This window comes from Bufo gargarizans, chromosome 2 (assembly GCF_014858855.1).
Source record: "Bufo gargarizans isolate SCDJY-AF-19 chromosome 2, ASM1485885v1, whole genome shotgun sequence".
NCBI lineage: Eukaryota > Metazoa > Chordata > Amphibia > Anura > Bufonidae > Bufo > Bufo gargarizans.
In genome coordinates, this window is record NC_058081.1 from 621,388,975 (window position 1) to 621,410,065 (window position 21,091).

Genomic DNA, 21,091 nt, shown 5'->3' on the forward strand with positions numbered 1-21,091 from the left:
TTTCCAAATTGACTCAAATCGTTTCCGGGTCATGGTCTGACTGTAAATTGGAGTCTGGTAGAAAATGTCCGAACTCCAATATTGTCTAATGTTTGGCTTCTTTACAACGCCCATATGCAGCACGAGTCCCCAAATCTTCATCATCTCTGCTGCACTTACTTGGGTCCAACCTAGGGGTCTAGAGTATGGCAATGTAGGGTTCTGATCAATGACTTGTTGGGCATATAAATTGGCTTGGGCCACCATTACATTTACAAAATCTTCAGAGAAGATTTTGAAAAAATCTAGTTCAGTGAAGCCAGCACAGTCTATCTGTATTCTGGAGCTGCCCACAAAATCTGGAATTTGGGGCTGTTAATCGTCAGGGGGTGAGGTCCATAAGGGTTCACTCTGGGGCACCTTCTAGTGGGTCCCTCGTCAGCGGATGATGATGATGAGGGGGTGTAGGAGTAGAGGAAAGTGGCATCCTCTTCTACCTCACTGGCAGGCTCAGTGTCAAGGTAAGCATGGTGTAAACCTCTTCAGCTGAGTATACTCATTGGAATGGACGGGCCATTTTTATTTTATTGGGGTGTGACGTGTGAAATGTGTAAACCTTTATTTATTGTGAGGGGTGTGTATGTTGTGTCTTTTTTATTGTAATAAATTTGAAATTAAATTTAGAAGAAAAAAAAAGGAGAAAAAAATTGTAAAAAAAAAGGCTTTTCTGCAAAAAAAAAAATTTTTCTGCACAAAAAAAAAACCTTGCACTGCAAACTGAGCAGATGCGATCAGTAATGGACACTACTGATCGGTGTTCAGTGGTTGCAAAATGCACGTACGCAGATGGGGACAGAGGGACAGGGACAGGGACGGAGGTTGGTTTAGGGACCTGGAACAGCTGCAAATGAGAAAAAAATAATCAGTGTAGCAATTACAGATGTTGTTCTTTTCTTCTTTCAGCAGGAAATGTTTAAATCATAGTGGCGGTGAACCACAAGTCCCAGCAAGCCAACAAGTAGCAATGAAAAGCACAGAACCTCTCTGCATGCAGTCACTAGCTAGAATGGCTGCATGCAGGGAGGTTCAGCCCTTTCCTGTGCAGCTATAGAGCTGCCATTGGCTGTAGCATTGTTCCAGCCAATAGCAGCACTGGCAGGGGACGCCAAACACTAATGTCCCCTGCCTCACCTCAGAGGAGACAGGTGCTGACCGGTTCAGCACCAGTCATCTCCCCCTGACCCCCCCCCCCCAACCCTTCATACTGCTTCCGGCGCTGCGATGTGTCGGTCTTCATTTACCGGCCAATAGCAGCACTTGGAGCTTCAGGAGGGTGGTGCTGCACCATGCTGCCCTTACCTGGCATGGATGCCTGCCGGTAAGAGCAGCCATGGTACCCCGATTGCCTCCCAACACCCAGCGGACCTTGTGCTGTACATGTACTGTACGTCGCTGGTCCTTAAGTCACGTCCAGTAGTGACGTACGAGTACGGCGAGGGTCCTTAAGGAGTTAAAGGGAAGCTGTCAGCAGTTTTATGGTGCAACATAATCTAGTGACAGATCACTTTAGCAAAATGCTGGGTCACTTTCTTTAATTGACCTAGCCATTTTGCTACAATCTTGTACTTAAGATCTCCAGCACATGCCAAAGAGTCCTATGAGCTCCTGGCATTCTCCGTCCACTAATGCTAATTCAGATGGAAAAAACTATCCATCAGTTGCAGGGGGCAGGGAAAGCCAGAAACTCATGAATATCAGGACTTGTTGACATGCGATGGAGCTGTTAGAACCCGGCAGCATAAAACTGATGACAGATTCCCTTTAAACATCTTCAATGACTCATTAGCAAGGCACATGACCTGAATGACAGGGCCAGCTACTACCTTCCAGGTGACGTAACTGCTGAACACCTCACAGTAGTCACATGAGTCCATGAGTCACAGTAAAAGCTGCAGATATAATTACCCCATATTTTACAGGTGCCACAAAGACATCCTACACCAGATAGCAAAATGTGTGGATGTAATTGACTGTATGAAAAAAACTTTTACAAGAATAGGTGCACTAATGTGGTGGGTGCAATCTACCAAATCTGACTAAACCCTCACACTGATGTTAAAATAAGACTTTAGCCAATATTTCCTTATATTAAGGACATACCGGAGCCTGCGAACCCCGTCAAGGTATCTCAAGTGGCACGGGACCTAACACTAACCTAGGTGCACCTGTGAGGCCTGCGTCATATTAGTCAGCCTTGGGTGGGACTCACAGCCTCCTCCCTCCTCCCATTGTATGTGTGGTTTCACACTGGGGGCAACTGGGTGCTGTTTTCTGTGAGTTGGACCTTACGCTCCCGTAACTCGCCCACTGGCCCCTGGTACTACCCATATGGCACAGGTAGGTTAGCGTTAGGTGCCGTGCCACTTGAGATACCTTGACGCGGTGCGCGGGCTCCGGTATGTCCTTAATTTAAGGATATATTGGCTAAAGTCTCATTTTAACATCAGTGTGAGGGTTTAGTCAGATTTGGTTGATTGCATCCACCACAGTAAAACACTTATTCTTGTAAATGTTTAAACCACAACCTTTCAAAAGGGTGGATTCCCAACAGGTTTTTAGTGAAACTGCAACTCCTAGCATGCACTGACTGCGGCAAGCTGTGCAATTTTACCCTCTAAGTTAACTTAATTAATAGAATGCTATCAGAAATAGTCATATGACATAAGTAACCTTCAAAACCAATGATGTGACTCTAACAAAAAAGTTCTATGTATGTAGTGAGACGCTTATGGGACTTTGGCCATCATAAACGGCAATCCTTGAGCAGCCCAGGTCCCTATAGTCTGAAAACTCCAAATGTAGTCATCCACCTCAATAATGAACACTTTTATTAAACTAAACTTAAATCGATAATCATTATAACAAATCATTAAAATTATAAACCTTCAGAACCATATGACTGATGAATACATGGTTGACCAAGATTGTCAATGAATTCAGGTGGCTGCTAATCTGACCCCTCATGTAAAAATCTCGAGGGGAGGGAGAAATTGTCCTAGGCAGGGACCATCTGTTCACAATTAAAGGGGTTCTACTTTAAGAATTTGTGTACACGGCGACCTTGGTTGCACGATAATTGTCATGCTCAAGGTTTGTGGTGTTGCGGTGCTAGCATAGAAATGAATTGGATCACAGCGCAACTCGCAGGTGTGCAGTGACGTGACCCCAGAATTGCAAAAAAAACAGTGCTTGTAAATGTGATTAAAGCTGGCCATACACCAAATAGTTGTGTCCAAATAAGCCTCACATGCATACTCAGTTCACACAAGCTTGAGGAGAGGTGAGAAAGATGCTACAAGACACCCAGCAACAGCTTATCTCCCTGAGAACAAAGGACTGGACATTCTGAAGGTCAACTTCTCAAGCCTTCCCTACCACGATATTTGCCATCGGAGGGCAATAGGAAGGGTCCCTATTCACGTTAGAAGGTAGATTAGTACTGCTGAAATTGACAGGTTTGGCAGACATTAATGTGTAGAGCCAGGTTAACTCTTCTGTGCATGGACTTCCTGTCATGTGACCTCATCGCTTATGTGCGTTCTTACAGAGAATTCTGTTGAGGGCCCCCTTGGAAACCAAAGAGAAGAGCACCATATCCACATTGCAGCAGAACGGGAAGGAAGAGGATGTATGGTAGCTGGAATTTCCAGCAGCAACCACTAGGTGGACGCCTCCTGGATACATTTTATGCATTAAAATCAATAATTACATCATATCCAGTGAGCTCCTCCTAGTGGTGGCTGTAGAAAGCCAGGATTTTATTATTTAAAGCGGTTCAAGAAAAATAGTTTACGTTAAATGGGGAATGAACAGAACCCTACATGGTGACCTCCTTTTCATCTTTTCAGCTGCAGAGCCATCAATTCGCAGGGTTCTTTTCTGCCATCCAAGATGGACGCACCGCTTCTCATCTGTTGTATACTTCTTGCTGCTCCTGGATTGGGCAGAACTGCTCATGTGAATAGTGCTGGCCAAGAGCAAAGCTGGAAAAGTCTGAGGTAGTCTGAGAAGTGGGTGGCAGAAGAGGAACCTGAGAATTAGCAGATCTGCAACTAAGAAGATAAAAAGGAGGGCACCATATAAGTGATCTGTTCGTTCCCCAGTTAATCTGAATTTTTTTAACGGCAGAGTGCAGGGATTTTGGAGCCGTGTAGCTGGTAATTTACGATTTTGCTGCTATTTTTTATATTTAAAGAAGCAGCACTGTAGGGACACAGAGGGAGTGGTATAAAAGGCTTTGGTTCTCCAGACAGGTTTTATTTACAGATGACGCCTGTTGCCTTGTATGAAAGCAGAGTGAAGATAGAAACACAAAAATAAGAACTCAGCAACAAAAAGGTAATCATATAAAATCAGAACAGTCTTCTTCGTCCGGTTACTACTGCACGGAAGGGAGCAAGGGGCAGCTAATGGCCGGGACAGAAGATGAACACGCTGACTGCAATCCAGCCATTCTAATGCTCTCAGTATACGAGGCTCTGAACCATTTCTCTACATCCCCATATATAACTCCGAAAAAACAGAGATAAAACCCAGAGTCTGTGTAGTGCAGGGTGTGACTTTTTAGTCCCGTCGCAGATTGTTCAGCCGCTCCTCCAGATCTGCATCAGCATCGGCTAAAGCAGCTGTGGGTTCTCCTTTCTTGGCCCCGGCCACACTGAGGGACCCTCCTGTACTGGGAAGGTCTGCAAGATGGAAAGAATCAGCATAAGGTTCCAGAGGAAATAGCATGTACAGGTTAATAGTCGTGAGGTACATAGGAGACAGTCAGCAATGACAAATCTCCTTTCCCACATAGAATACATCCCCTTTCACAGGATAGCTGATAAATGTGGAAAAATTGCTCGAGTTCCGAGTGCTGAAACCCAAAACAATCAGGAGAACAGTGGTCCCCGAGTCTCCATCAGTCTCCTCGAAGTGAATAGAACAGTGGTCCTGCATGGGCACTACCACTCCATTCACATCCTGTCTCCGGGACCTCTATTCTCATTATTGCTGAGCCTCCCAGGAATCAGACGCTGATCACCTATCCTGTAGAAAGGGAATATGTGTTCTTTGTTGGGAAACCCCATTTAAGGGCATCTGTCAGCAGATTTGTACCTATGAAACTGGCTGACCTGTTACATGTGTACTTGGCATTTGAAGGCATCTGTGTCGGCCCCATGTTCATATGTGCCCGCATTGCTGAGAAAAATGTTGTTTTGATATATGCCAATGAGCCTCTAGGAGCAACGGGAGTGTTGCCATTACACCTGCTCCGCTCTCTCTGCAACTGCTGCAATCAGCATTTTGATCAATAGGTCCTGGCAGTGTAAACATGATCACACCTGGACCTATTAATCTAGGTGCAGAGGTCGCAGCAGTTGCAGAGAGATCAGAGCCTTTAGAAGTATCGGCAACGGCCCAGTTGCTCCTAGAGCAGGGATGGCCAACCTGCGGCTCTCCAGCTGTTGCAAAACTACAACTCCCAGCATGCCCAGACTGCCTTTAGCTTTTAGCCTACAGCAGGGCATAGTGGGAATTGTAGTTTTAGAACAGCTGGAGAGCCACAGGTTGGCCATCCCTGTCCTAGAGGCTCGTTTGCATATATAAAAAAAAATAATAATAATAAACAAGGGGCCGACACAGATGCCTTCAGCGCACACGTAACAGGTTAGCCAGTTTCATAGGTACAAATCTGCTGAAAGATGCCCTGTAACAATTAGCTGGGGGTCAAGCTGCTGGAACGTCACCGGAAAAACTAACAACTCTGCAGGATTTACTGTATGTTTTATGGTGTACACTGAAATCAATACATTAATGGGTAAATAAGACCACCCGTGTTTCAATCCTCCCAAATAGAGGTATAATCACTCTCACCACGCCAAGGAGAAACCAGGGTCCACAGACGTCCTTTGCTTTAAAACATCCTGTGGAACATCAAAGTGCGCTAATAGTGAAGCACCGCTATTTTGATCTTAATAAAACTGCGCTGTTATACTCACAAACGCATGCAGGTTACAGGCACATCAAGTGAATTCAAGTCTTTTGTCTTTAATATCACCTCAAACGATATATCATCCTAGGAAAAAGGTTGCTTCCATAGTGAAATACCATCAATCACTGTATATAAGAGGTTTATTGTACTCACAAGCGTCTTTAAAAACAAGTATTTACAACATAAGCCCCTCGGGCTGTTTGAAGACGCGGAACTGGGGCTGTTTGAGGACGCGGGGCTTGGGCTGTTTGAGGACGCGGGGCTTGGGCTGTTTGAGGACGCGGGACTTGGGCTGTTTGAGGACACAGGGCTTGGGCTGTTTGAGGACGCGGGACTTGGGCTGTTTGAGGACGCGGGGCTTGGGCTGTTTGAGGACACGGAACTTGGGCTGTTTGAGGACACGGGGCTTGGGCTGTTTGAGGACACGGTGCTTGGGCTGTTTGAGGACGCGGGACTTGGGCTGTTTGAGGACGCGGGGCTTGGGCTGTTTGAGGACGCGGGACTTGGGCTGTTTGAGGACGCGAGACTTGGGCTGTTTGAGGACGCGGGATTTGGGCTGTTTGAGGACGCGGGACTTGGGCTGTAAACGCTTGTTTTTAAAGACGCTTGTGAGTACAATAAACCTCTTATATACAACCTCTTATAAAAACAAGCGTAAGCAGCCCAAGCCCCGCGTCGTCAAGCAGCCCAAGCCCCGCGTCGTCAAGCAGCCCAAGCCCCGCGTCGTCAAGCAGCCCGAGGGGCTTATGTTGTAAACACTTGTTTTTAAAGCTCACGCTTGTGAGTACAATAAACCTCTTATATACAGTGACTGATGGTATTTCACTATGGAAGCAACCTTTTTCCTAGGAAGATATATGGTTTGAGCTGATATTAAAGACAAAAGACTTGAATTCCCTTGATGTGCCTGTAACCTGCATGCTTTATTGAGTATAACAGCGCAGTTTTATTAAGATCAAAATAGCGGTGCTTCACTATTAGCGCACTTTGATGTTCCACAGGATGTTTTAAAGCAAAGGATGTCTGTGGACCCTGGTTTCTCCTTGGCGTGGTGAGAGTGATTATACCTCTATTTGGGAGGATTGAAACACGCGCGGTCTCATTTACCCATTAATGCTTTGTGTGAATTGAACCCACAACACTTTGGAGACTCGCTGCATATTCCATCGAACTACGGACTGGAAATATAGTTTTTATTACTGAAATCAATGCGAGGTTACAGCAGGTCCTGGAGGTAAGAGATGGCCTTTGCTGCAGCTGGCTAACAGAGGAGGGTCTAACTATGAAACGCATATGCCCCTTATAGGATATATGGACAGGGGTTGTCCCCAACTTATCACATGAAGAAGGCAATGATCACTTATGTAAATCCTTCAGAACACAAATTAAAAAAGTAATGCAAGTAAAGCGCCATGCTGCAAAATCTAATGCCTACAAAGATCATACTGTATCTGCTAGAATGGGTTGGTAGCTGCTGGATGGGTGGGGGATTTGCTGCATCAGGTCAATCAACTTAAAGGGTCGCTGAGTTCACATAAATGTGATATGTAGAGATATATCAAAAGTTTTGATCAATGGGTTAGGAGTGCTGAAACCCCCCTAATCGCTAGGAGAGAGAAGCGCTGGTGTATTGTGCTCTCTCTACTCGCTGCAGAGGATGGAACTGAGATGGGTCTATAGACTTCTATTGAGCCTGTCTCCTGCAGTGAGGAGAGAGTGCGATATACGGGCGTTCTTTCTCCTCGTTATAGTGATCGGTAGGCAGGGGCGGATTGGGAACTTAAAATGGGCCCATGTTGTAGGTGAGTCCAAATTGGCAAAAGATGGGACAAAACAAGTAGGCAGGGCCCCTATACCATAGTGCAGCCCAGAATACCGCCCCAGCGGAATCAAATACCACAGGGCATCACAAAATACTGCTGCCCCAAACACAATATTCAACTGTATCACAGTTGAGTTCAGGAGATCCCCTGTGGTCGTTGATCATTATGTACCTGACCTGCGGCCATCAAAAGAGCTTGAGTGGCCCCCTGGGCATCGGCCCACCGGGAAATTTCGCTGTAGGGTCTATGGCCAATCCGACCCTGTCTATAGAGGTCTCTGCACTGAGACTCCCACCAATTAAAACCTTGTGACCTTTTAAGAATGAAAGGAGAGTGTAACGGATCACCTGGCACCCCGACTGAGTACCTCCGTTTACGGATGCGCCTAGCGTTTTCCTGAGGCTTCCAAGCACTCTGGCAGACACCACAATCACCGAACCAGCATATAAATCCTCTCCCAGCAATGAATGCTGTAGGCAGTTGAATAGGAACCATACGAATAGGTTTTCACTCCTAGCAGTCAAACTGGGACAGCATGCAATAAATCCTCCCCCAAGAATGAGACGACACTTCACCTTGAGGTTTAAAACAGGAACTCACTTTATTTTAACACAAGCATTGATTTATACACATCTTCCAACAAGGTACCACCCACAGCCAATCATATGTATCTACAGTATTTAAACCTTCCCAGCAATTGTACACAAAATCCCCTTCCCTCTGTCTGTAACGCAATAAACAAAACACAATGAGCATTGTCTGAGATGTAATTAACCAACACAATAAGCATTGTCTCAGACGCAATCCACAAAATACAATTATCAAACGTAATGGACTAACTTGAACCCTGGCATACACAGATACAATGTAACCGAACACATAATAACATGCATAGTATTTAAGACAGCCTGAATGCAATCTGCTACACAGTCTTAAAGGGGCATTGTTCCTAAAAGTCAGACATGTCCACGGATGGCCATTAAAGGGCCAGTAGCAGCAATATAAAATACCACATGCCCAAATATTGCATTCAAACGTACCAAATCACCAGGGGCCATAGTCAGCAGGTAGGAGGCGGCCAGCCAGGCCTCTCCAATGCCCAGTGGCGAGGCGGGTTCCGCCACATTTCTCCCCTTTCCCATTGAGACTATCCAGACTCCAGACCTCCAGGCGGTCTGGGGCTCTGATAGTCAGCCGGCCTTTCTCCAAGGGTGTAGTTGTCCCTATGGCCCCCTGCCACTTGTGCCCAGTTGTAGATCCATGACTTGGGGGGAAGGTAACCAGGGTGCCCTCTCCCCTGGTTGAACAAAGCTGTTGCTGGGGGGAAGGGGTAACAGGCTCCTCTCTCTGCGACACCCTCCCTTGTTGTAGGGGAAAACAGACTGCCTCTCCTTCCAATACATTGTCCTGTTGTTGTGGACCCGGACAGACTGTCCATATCTCCAGTGGTGCAGGTACAGAGACTACGGTCCCATCTGCACTGTTGTGGGGCTTTCTGTCTCCCCTTGGTGTGCTAGGCAAACCGCTGGGGCTACTTGGGGAACAGCGGCCAGCGGTGTTCTGCACTGATGCCAGCAATTCTGCTGGGGCGAGGGGGGTACAAGCCAGCCCTGTAACAAGGGGGTCGGTGGAGCAGAGGCTAGCAGCTCTCTGCCCTGATGCCAGCTCTTCTGCTGGAGGGACTGGAGTACAGTCCTGCTGGGTAGTAAGGGGACAAGTAGGGCAGAGGCCAGCGGCGCTCTGCCCAGATGCCAGCTCTTCTGCTGGGAGGGGGCCAGAGGGGGCTAACGACTCCTCTACTGACCCCAGTACCTGGTTTGGAGTTGGCTGTGGAGGGGAGGGGTTGCTTACCTCCTCCTCCTGGTACTGCTGCTGGAGTTGGAGATCTGGGCCGGCTGCCCAGTATCCCTGTAGGGCCGGTAGAGAGACCGCAGTCCCATCTCCACCTGCCATCTGTGGGTCTTCCCAGGACCAGTCGATAAGGTCCCTCATTTCTGGGGCTGGTTGGGGAGTAGGAGGTACCGAATGCAGGTCTCCTGATGACGGACTTAGTTGTTGGGGAGGGGGAACGAAACTCAACGCTCCCAATGGTGTACAGTCCATAAGCCCCATCAGGTTAGAGACAGGCGGTGTCACTTGATCATATAAGTCCGCATAATTCTGTTCGATCTCCCACTGCTCTGGTGGTACTTGCAGGGTATAGGGTGACTGACTGGAGCTGACCAGGTGCTGGTAATCCTGCTCCAGTTCCCATTCCTGGACAGCCAGTTCAATCAGGTCTGGCCTTAGGTCTTCGGCCATAGGGAGATCCAGCACGGCCTCTCTGTAGTCAAAAATGTCCCAAAGCCGTGACTCTGCCGCACTCCCAAATTCCGGTTCTGCAAAGGCCCCCCATAATAAGCCAGGGCCATTATAATCCTTGCCCTCGGGTTTGTCAAATTTGGCCATTCCGGGAACCCGCTGAACCGCGTACCAACGTAGCGCTTGGTATGCATCATCGAGACCCAGTTCCCTCCATGCCAGTGAATTAAGTTGCCTCACCAATTCCTCCTGGGCCTGTTCTCCCAGCAAAGGTATCCGTAGGGCCACTCTGGCTTGTAACCGCTGCTCCTTGCTGGGAAGACGCTCACCTCGCCAACGCTGGACACCTTCTAGGGTTTCTTCCCACATCTCTTGTCGGGCGCTCTCTCTGCAGTCCAACCTGGTTGCCTCTCCTATTGGCTTGACCAGTGGTGCCAAGAGGTTCTGTAACCTCCGGTTACATTCATTTTCTACCTCGAGCGTCGTCCAGGGACTCGCTGGTTCTATGCCGCTCCATAATAATTCCTGTGTCTCCAGGGTGTTGTTCCTCTCACACCAGGACGCCATCCCACTGCTTCCCACCAATGTAACGGATCACCTGGCACCCCGACTGAGTACCTCCGTTTACGGATGCGCCTAGCGTTTTCCTGAGGCTTCCAAGCACTCTGGCAGACACCACAATCACCGAACCAGCATATATATCCTCTCCCAGCAATGAATGCTGTAGGCAGTTGAATAGGAACCATACGAATAGGTTTTCACTCCTAGCAGTCAAACTGGGACAGCATGCAATAAATCCTCCCCCAAGAATGAGACGACACTTCACCTTGAGGTTTAAAACAGGAACTCACTTTATTTTAACACAAGCATTGATTTATACACATCTTCCAACAAGGTACCACCCACAGCCAATCATATGTATCTACAGTATTTAAACCTTCCCAGCAATTGTACACAAAATCCCCTTCCCTCTGTCTGTAACGCAATAAACAAAACACAATGAGCATTGTCTGAGATGTAATTAACCAACACAATAAGCATTGTCTCAGACGCAATCCACAAAATACAATTATCAAACGTAATGGACTAACTTGAACCCTGGCATACACAGATACAATGTAACCGAACACATAATAACATGCATAGTATTTAAGACAGCCTGAATGCAATCTGCTACACAGTCTTAAAGGGGCATTGTTCCTAAAAGTCAGACATGTCCACGGATGGCCATTAAAGGGCCAGTAGCAGCAATATAAAATACCACATGCCCAAATATTGCATTCAAACGTACCAAATCACCAGGGGCCATAGTCAGCAGGTAGGAGGCGGCCAGCCAGGCCTCTCCAATGCCCAGTGGCGAGGCGGGTTCCGCCACAGAGAGTATATGGTGCAACCTGAAATTTCAGAGGATCCCCCCAGATGTGTCATGTTACACCATAGCACCAATGACAACCCCTCAGCTCATAGGTGGGGGTCCAACCCTAAAGAACCCATTCATTTAAAGATCTCACAGTTTTTTTCCCCCCATGACTCTCCCGGCAGAGGCCTCTGAGAAAGCGTCAAACAACGCAAAATGGTCGTAGGCCGGCTTGTGGTGCTAATCGTCATGTCTCCCGCGTCGTGCACTGATTTCCAATAAATGTTTTACTGCCAGGGCATGGGATCGCGCAGTAAAATAGATGGCAATGTGCATGCGCGAGACTTCGGAAAGCGAAGCCAAATTAAGGGGCAAGAGGGGGGCGTGGTTACCTTGACTTGAAGCAAGGAGGCCGCTACCCCCTTGACTTCAAGCTGACATGCAAATTAGCGCGGACGGAGGATAAAAGATTGTTTTCTGACCTTATGCAGCATCGGACTGCAGGATGAAAAGTATGATTAGTATCACACTGTGGGCTACCCTGAGGTTCTGCTGGCGGGTTTACATGCATTTAGGAGGTGACAGGTTCCCTTTAATTGATCCATTGTAAAAGGATAGATAAAAAAATATATATATATACTCACTGGACAGCTTATCAGTCAGTGTGAGGCCCAATTCATCCAGGACTTGAGAGACCACAGCATCACTGCAGATGGAAAGAGAGTAATTCATTACACAGCACTGATGGAACAACAGGGGGCATTTACTATGCCTGCTACACCAAGAAACGGCAAAAAAAAAAGTATATAAAATAAAATAAAAAGTTACAAACCGTAGGTTTGCAACTTTTTAAATACCACTGCTGTTAAATTTAGTTGCAATTAGCATTTCTACCCCACCCTCGCCAGGTTCTGAAAAGAGGGAGCGGAAAGAGCGAGGCCGACAGTCCCAGCAGATTCATCATTATTTACACCAGTTTTTAGTCATAAACAATAAATAAAATGGATTTCATTACAGGCACATGGAGTGCAGGAGGGTGCACTTAATTTATGATGAGGTGGAATCCTTTTTTTTATTCTATGGAAGTGGGGGGCGATTTAAACTTTTATATTTATTTTTAATTACTTTTTTTATGTTTTTGACATTATTTTAAAGCTCATATTTGAGCCTAAAATAAAAAAAAATTGTTTTTAAGTCTGAACAATCATGGATTTTTTACATCCATTTAATGTTCAAAATTGTGAATTTCTTATGTTGGCCTACCACCAGCTGGCCAAAATAAGAATTGCAGCTTAAATGTCCTTGGTCTCTTCAGCGAGACCTAGCGCATTTAAATCAATTACTGGCATCCTCACTGTCCACAGCAGATGCCAGTAAGAAGCTGGTCTTTTCACCCTTTAGATGCCGGGTTCTCACTTGATCATAGCATCTAAAGGCTTTAGCATTACTACCGAGCGAGCACCATGCTTGCCCGCTGTACGGCACTGGTAGGAAAGGGGTTAAAAGGGGTTGTTCTATTACAAACAAATAACCACACAATAAAAGATAAGTGTCTGATTAGCGGGGGTCCAACTCACAGAGCTGAATAAGGCAGCAGTACGCATGCATGACCACCACTCAGTTCAAAGATGGGAACACATGTACCCCCAACCATCAGACACTTATCCCTCTATCCTGTGGACAAGGGATGATGTTTGTAATGAGACAAAACATCTAAAGACAAGGTCTTAAAGTTGATGGGGTTCCATATTATAAATGCTAAAAAAATGCTAAACTCTGAATGACACCACATTTTAGAACGTGTCTACGTACGTCTCCTCTTCATCGTCTTCGTCACCCATGGTGTCGTCAATGGCATCATTCATCATTTCCTCCTTCATGTCCATAATTTCTGATTGCTTTTCAAATTCCATCATTATCTTCTGGATCTGAGGAAGCTTCAACTACAAGAAAATGCAGGAAAAATAAAGACGGAAGAAGAAATCTCCAAAACTCAGAAAGCGAGAGAGGAGAAATACTGTGGTAAGATGGTAGGAGCCAGTGAGACATTTCTAACCACTCTGGCTCCAACCTAGCTCCAGCTGAACACAAAAACGTTAGGGATGACTGTAGTTAAACCCAATATCCCAGAATCTGAGATATGGGGAGCCACTTACAAGAATCCTCTGACTATAGACAAGCTTCTGTTGCCCCTGTGATATGGAGTCCATGACTAATAAACTAGCAGCTCTGCTGGGTCAAAAATGCAATATCTGACCATGTAGACCTGCTACTGCCGCAATGTTCCATAAACTGAACCTGTTGTAGTTTGTGCCATAAGTGCAAAACACTTCATCCCAGACACCAGCCTTTGGCTGTCAAAACATGCTGGGGGCTGTAGTTTTGCAACGGCTGGAATTTCCACCATACACTGTTAAAGGGGTTGTCCGGGTTCAGAGCTGGACCTGGACAGAACTCTATTTTCACCCCGGCAGCCCCCCTGACTTGAGCATCAGAGCAGTTCAAAGGAGACCTTGCACTGCGTGATACAGTGCAGGGCAAGGGAGCGCATCAGAGCATGAGATGCTCCGATGCTAGCCTCAGGGGGGCTGCCTGGGTGATGATTACAGCCACTTTAATCATCACATTTGTAGCCCTGTGCTTCTCAGCAGTGACTCCTAATGACGCTCAGTATGGTAAAGATGAGCTGCTCTGTACCTGTCTGTTCATGGTGGCCATGGCTTTAGAAACCCCTTTCATAGCCTGGGCCATGGAGTTGTTAGACTTTAGGGTCTGGATCTTGAGAGACACGGCCTGGATGTTTGCCCGCATCATTATGAACTTCTTCATGTATCGCCGCGTTCGGACCAAATCCTTAGCCATAATTTTGACAGCATCCTGGAGATGACAAACAGCATCATTAAATTGAGGTACAGCCAGCTGATAATACCTTTTCTTAAAGTGTCAGGTACCCAAGTCTGGAGCTTAGGAGGAGCAGCTGTTAACAGTGTCACATATGGATGTAGAGGGGATCCTGGGGGAAGGAAATCTTCTGGACTTTCTGTCACTCATCTCATCGACAAAGTCAACTTGTACGAAACAGTTGAATACAGGGGATAATAGATGATATTCAACCGCTACACTGGACACCTCACAGCCATGATTCCTGTACCGTAATAACCAGCTTATATACAGGTGCTCTGATGTAAGGCTGCCACACACACACCACATATGCCATCTGCTCAGTTACCCACCATTTTCCCCTGTTTGGCCATCTTAATGTCGGTTATGATTTTCTTCTCTTGTTGCTCCAGTTTCTGCTTCTCTTGGTCGAGCTCCCTCATGGCCCGGGTGAGCGCCCACTGGTTCTGCCTCAGCTTCTCCTCTGGGGTCTTCTGGTGGTCCAATAAAAAAAATCCATCTTTGCTTCTTAGATCTAATAGGAGGAACCACTACAAGGTCACAGCCACTGATAAAACAGTTATTTAACAGATAGCCCCAATGCTTGACCCTGTGTCCCCAATGACAACCCTTCCTGTCCTACACTCTGGACATTCAGCTTTGTCATAGCGACATCTTTCGGATCAAAATAACTGTCTACACTGGTTGACAAGATTACTGCCAATAATGTGAATACTGAAAGGAATCCTAACAATGTCCAGGCTAGAAAAGAGAACAGGAAGTGTTATCATAGGATCAGCCATGTCCTTTCAATATCCTGATCACCTCTGGGAATTAAAGGGTCTACTAAAAGGTGCTCCACATGAAGTTCTCCATACTGGGGACTCAATGGGCTTCCATGATGTATGAGGACTTTCTGATTTGTTTTCATGTACAGTAATGAGATGTCAGGGGTCCTATAACTGGGCCCCCCACTAACCTCTAGAATGAAGGGCTCCTGAGGATAGTGGACATCTTCTATGCCAAACACAAGAGATGAAGCACTAGCAAAACACACTGATAACATGATAGGTGCAAGGAGGTCCTGGGTGGTCACCTGTAGGTAGCAGCTTGAACATACTTTGGCATTTGCAGCAGGATCAGGGTTTGCCCAAATTAATTGGCGACTCCATAAAAACAGCAGCAGTGAAATCAAATGTTACACTGTCACGATCCCTACTCAATAGGTCACATCACTGGGGTGAATAATACCAGTGAGATCATCAAGTTACCACAGAAATTCCCACCCACCTATTCTAGATGACGGAATTATTCTAACTTACTCCCCTAGATTCTAACTAATATTTTCTATCACAATAGCTGCCACCACCTATACTATAAGGCAATAGGGGCCTATACTCAAATATTCTCTCAACCCAAATTTAACACAGTAACACAGGTTATCTATATGGGACCTAAAATCCTCTGAAACACTACTGGTAACGTTATTCCCTCCGAAAGAGCAAGTTCTATAAGACCACAAGGAAGGGACTTATTACGTTTAAATTTAATACACAATAGTGCAGTGCAGTACAAAAAGAAAGTGTCAGATAAAAGATAAAAATATACATACAATAACAATGCAGTGAACAGATAAAATAAAAAGGATAAAATACTGAATATTGGCTTACTGAGATGCAGCAGTTATATTCCAGCTGTGGGGACAGCTGAAGATATGGGCAGTCACTCCAAACGATGTGGATCCCTAAAATGGCTGACAATTACCTGTTCCCAAACACCCATTTTTATCCCCCCTCAGCCGAGGGGTGGGCTGTGAGGGAACCTCCTTCCTTTCGGTCCAACCTTCTGGGACGTCTGATATTATTCAGGTTTCTGCCCCACCTTCCCAAAAGACTGACTGAGGTGGCAATATGAATCACGGCGATTCCTCGCTGTATGACAGGGACTGCGGGTACACATATGATCCCCATAATCTGAGTCGCTTTGTCCTGGTCATACAGACACCAAATATGATTGGGTTATGAATTCCAGAAGGCCAGATCCTGAATACCGAGAAATGCCTCCTGTCCAGTATGGTGTGTATAGGTTCTGCCCAAAGCCCATGTCAGGCTGAACACAATTATTAGGGTTCTGAGGCTGTGGGTGCCATTAGGTCGGAGTTATGTCTTCTGATATTATTTCATTCATCTACTGAATGGGCTAGACTACCCACTGGTCTAGCAGCCAACATGTCTAGGGTGGCTGTGCATTTTAAGTATCTCCCTCCAGGTCTTCATTAGGATGCCCAAATGGTTTTCAATTAGCAAGCCAGTGCTAAATCGGGGCTTCCTCTGAGAATGGGGAGTGTCTCACCTAGTCTTCAGATGGGCTAGCATCTAGTGGCACCATTTGCATTTGCTTAATAGATCAATTAGGCACTGCTATACAATTAGCTATTGATGATGTAAGTTTAGGAGAATATGAGATCTATCTATATATCTATCAAGAAAAAAAAATTGAGTTGGGCAGCACTGCGGTATTTTGCGTATATGTGGAGTGCCTGCGGCTGAGGAGGCGATCCCCCTCCAAACTAAAAGAATGAAGGAATTCCACGGCACATCCAAGGAGTAAAATTAAGTATAGCGGCTTTATTCACCAGACACGCAACGTTTCGATCCGCTTCCTAGGATCTTTCTCAAGCAATTACAAAACATAATGGCGCAATGTGCATATTTATATAGATTCACATAATAAATCATTAATTACTCTGGTTAATCCAATAAACTATCAAATGTACAAAAATACCAGATATAGCATAATGTGGCCATAATTCATAATGTGTATTACATATTGTAAGGTAAAGTGACAACAGTGCAGTGATCAAACACTCTTTAAAAACATTCAGTAATCATAAATTCATATATTTATAAATGATTAACATGATTATAATCTAATTTATGTGTGTAGTGATAATATTCAGATACCTTGATTCTACACACCTGAACTAAGGTATCTGAAGATTATCACTACACAACCTGCATGACCAGGCATTTAAGTGCTAAGCATGAGCTGCAGTGGAGTAGACACCTCAAAAACCAAGAAAGGTCTCTGGCTCCTCCTGCTTCCTCTTCTGCTGCAGTCTCAGCCTCTTCATCCACCTCTGGAGTGACAGTGCCACCTGCCACCCCGCAAACAGAGGATCTGCCAGAAAGATCACCACCTGGGTCACCAAGCATTTCCACAATGTCCCACGGAAGCGTTCAGCTCTCCATCTCCCAAACACTGGAGAGGAAGAGGAAGTACCCCCCTACCCACCTGCGATCCCAAGCCCTGAATGCCAGCATTTCTAAATGATTGGCCTTTGAAATGCTGTCATTCCGTCTGGTGGAGACGGATAGTTTTAAAGGCCTTATGGCGGTGGCTGTCCCACAGTACATCGTACTCAGCCGCCACTACTTTTCCAGGCGAGCCATCCCTTCCCTGCACAACCAAGTAGGGGACAAAATCAGGTGTGCACTGCACAACGCCATCTGTGGCAAGGTGCACCTCACTACGGATACGTGGACCAGTAAGCACGGTCAGGGACGTTATATCTCCATAACAGCACACTGGGTAAATGCAGTGGCGGCTGGGCCTTAGGCGGATACCAGTTTGGCGCATGTCCTTCCACCACCGAGGATTGCAGGGCGCTTTAGTTTGCCTCCTGTTGCTTCCTCCTCCTACTCCGCTTTCCTCATCCTCTACCGGCTCCTCATCCGGTCAGCGTAACATCTTCACCACAAAATTCAGCACAGCCAGAGGTAAACGACAGCAGGTGTAGCGGTCAGAGGAGGGAGAGACCGCAAGGCAGGATTCAAGTACAGCGGACAAGGAGACTGAAGCAAAAACCAGCTTTATTAAGGAACCAGATATAACTGCCGGAAAATCAAATTAACAGTATAAACAGGTTTATACAGATTACATGAACACGAGTTAGAATAAATGCGTTCCACAGTATGCACATCAGAGTCCAGGCTACACTCAGCTAGTATACTCCTATCTAGCCCTGCTACCCAGGGGACGCTTCTACAGCGCACTGACTAAGTCCCTGACTCTATAACCTATCACAGATAAGCACCGGTGCCACTCACAGTTCTGCAGATTCTCCTTGATCCCATAAGATGCAGTCTGGATCCAGGTCCGGTTGCTTGCTTGTCTGTCTTTCTCTCTCTCTGGTGACAACAGATGCAGATCTCCACCTAGTTTCAGCTCTGGCAGGAAGGATCCGGCTTGTACTAGTCTCTATATACGGTCCCACTCCTCTGGAACACACAGTGAAGTCCTCTGTGTGCAGCTCCACAGCTGTCAGGGAAAACTCAGCTATTGTAGCCTCCTGCTGCTCCAGTCTTTTACTGTTATCTCTCAGCAGTCCATCTCTCCCTGTTATCTCAGCAAGGCCCCAGCAACTTCTGCAACAGCCCGGAAAAAACTTCTTAACTCTTTCTTAGCCTCTGGCCAGCACAACTCAGGTTCCTGTTTAGTCACAGTGGCCTCTGGTGGCCGGAGGGAAACATGACAGTCTGCATGGATATAAGTGCTGGAAATGCTGCTGGTTGATTCAGGGATGCCTCTTACATGCCTCCCCACTTAAAGGTGGCCGTCCTCGGCCTCGCTATAAAGTCCATGGAAAACAAAGGGGTTAATAGAACATTTAAACAGCAGTACAACATTGTCCACAATACCTACAGGCAGACCAAATGAAATCATCAGCAGCGTACCTGTTTGGTGGAACCCATGCAGTAGACCCAGTGGCGGATCCAGGGGGGGGGCAACGGGGCAATTGCCCCCCCCCGAGCTGGCGGCGGGCGGCGGCGGCGGCAGCGGGGCACAGGGAGATGAGCGCTTCCATTGTGGAAGCGCTCATCTCCAGTCATCTGTATCGCCGTCCTCAGGACAGCGATACAGATGCCTGCCTGTGCTGCGGCAGGGAAGGGAGAGGCGTGTCCCTTTCCCTTCCTCTGATAGGCTGCCGGACTAGTGCCTGCAGCCTATCAGAGGCCGGCGCAGGCGGCGTGATGACGTCATCACGCCGCCTGAGCCATACAGCGTGGGACACAGGCCTGAAGAGGCCTGCATCGCATCGCTGACATGGAGGTAAGTATGTGTGTTTTTTTTTTTCTTAATTATATACAATGCTTTTACTGGCACCTGGGGGGGGGGCTATTACTGGCAAAGGGGGGCTATTACTGGCAAAGGGGGGGTCTCTTATTTCTGGCAAAGGGGGGTCTCTTATTACTGGCAAAGGGGGGTCTCTTATTACTGGCAAAGGGGGGGCTGTTATTACTGGCAAAGGGGGGGCTGTTATTACTGGCAAAGGGGGGGCTGTTATTACTGGCAAAGGGGGGGCTGTTATTACTGGCAAAGGGGGGCTGTTATTACTGGCAAAGGGGGGCTGTTATTACTGGCAAAGGGGGGCTCTTATTACTGGGGGCTGTTATTACTGGAGGCTCTTATTACTGGCTCAGAGGGGCTGTTATTACTGGCACAGAGGGGCTCTTATTACCGGGGGGGCTGTTATTACTGGCACCGGGGGGCTGTTATTACTGGCACCGGGGGGGCTGTTATTACTGGCACCGGGGGGGCTGTTATTACTGGCACCGGGGGGGGGGGGGGCTGTTATTACTGGCACCGGGGGGGGGGCTGTTATTACTGGCACCAGGGGGGCTATTATTACTGGCACATGATTGGGGGCACTATAGGGGCATCTACTGAGGCCACAAAGAAGGGGTATTTTATATGGGCTCTCTGTACAGTACAATTTTATACTGGGACACATTATGGTGGGTACTATGGGGAAGGGGGGAGAGGAGTACTATGGGGTCATCTACGGGGGGCACTAAGAAGGGGTATTTTATACTTGCAAATTATGGGGGACACTGAGGGCATCTACTGGAGCATTTTATACTGGTACATTATGGGGGGCACTAGGAGGAAGGAGGGTGTGGAGGACTATGGGGTCATTTACTAGGGGCACTATATAGGGGTATTTTATACTGGCACATTATGGGGGCACTATGGGGACATTAGCTCAACTGGGGGCATTACAAGGGGGTATTTTTTGCACTGTCACATTATAAGGAGAATTATTACTACTGGGGGGGGGCATTATGGTGGGCTTTATTACTCCCCCATGGTATGACCCCCTAGTAGCAGCACCATCCTCTCCCTGCTCTGCTATCCCTCTGCCCCTTCTCCAAATACTTATTATGAAATCTTTCTCATTAGGATAAAACACATCAGCTCCGCCGAGCCCCCCAACAAAGTGTGGAAGTGGCGTCCGAGATCCCGAAGGGCCAAGCCAAGTAACTGTGAGTGTTCATGTGAAATATGTTTGTTATACACATATAGCCTACACTGTGCCACACAATATACAGTATACCTCTACACTGTGTAATCTGTTCTATAAGCACCATTGTTTTGTGGCGGCGGACAGAAAATAATCTGAAAGTGCCCCTCCCGAGACCAGGCTCTGGATCCGCCACTGAGTAGACCTACTGGATCTCCGGAGGTCTTGACTATCTGCTAGAACCTGACTTTCTCCACTGGGAGTTGTTAACCTGGGCTCTTCCCTTAGAGCAGGAGATCTGGATGTGGTTGCGGGTTCCTCCTCACTGCGAGATGGTAGTGGTTCTGTAGCAGGAGCCTCATCACCTACAGCCTGGGGACCTTCCGCAGTGTCCGGAACGGTCCACCAGT

The 21,091-nt window shown here is 46.9% G+C and overlaps 1 protein-coding gene across 1 annotated transcript; it reads right to left on the reverse strand.

The window, feature by feature from the left end:
- Positions 1–4,460: 4,460 nt before the first annotated feature.
- LOC122926840 (charged multivesicular body protein 2a-like) lies at positions 4,461–18,604 on the reverse strand. The gene is made up of 6 exons (XM_044278341.1): positions 18,487–18,604; positions 14,731–14,912; positions 14,195–14,374; positions 13,310–13,440; positions 12,142–12,203; positions 4,461–4,724 (listed from the first exon to the last, which is right to left on the reverse strand). Exons 2-6 carry the CDS (start codon positions 14,818–14,820, stop codon positions 4,603–4,605), a joined length of 585 nt encoding a protein of 194 aa, XP_044134276.1. The 5' UTR covers positions 14,821–14,912; positions 18,487–18,604; the 3' UTR covers positions 4,461–4,602.
- Between the last annotated feature and the right edge of the window lie 2,487 nt (positions 18,605–21,091).

Bases quoted from the DNA above. Each gene is read 5' to 3' on its own strand.
- LOC122926840 (XM_044278341.1), bottom strand. From the start codon at position 14,820: ATGAGGGAGCTCGACCAAGAGAAGCAGAAACTGGAGCAACAAGAGAAG. The intron at 13,441-14,194 runs GTACAGAGCAGC...ATTTTCTTGTAG, and splicing joins TGGCCACCATGAACAGACAG to TTGAAGCTTCCTCAGATCCA. The intron at 4,725-12,141 runs GTGAGTATATAT...TCCATCTTGCAG, and splicing joins ACTGACTGATAAGCTGTCCA to ACCTTCCCAGTACAGGAGGG.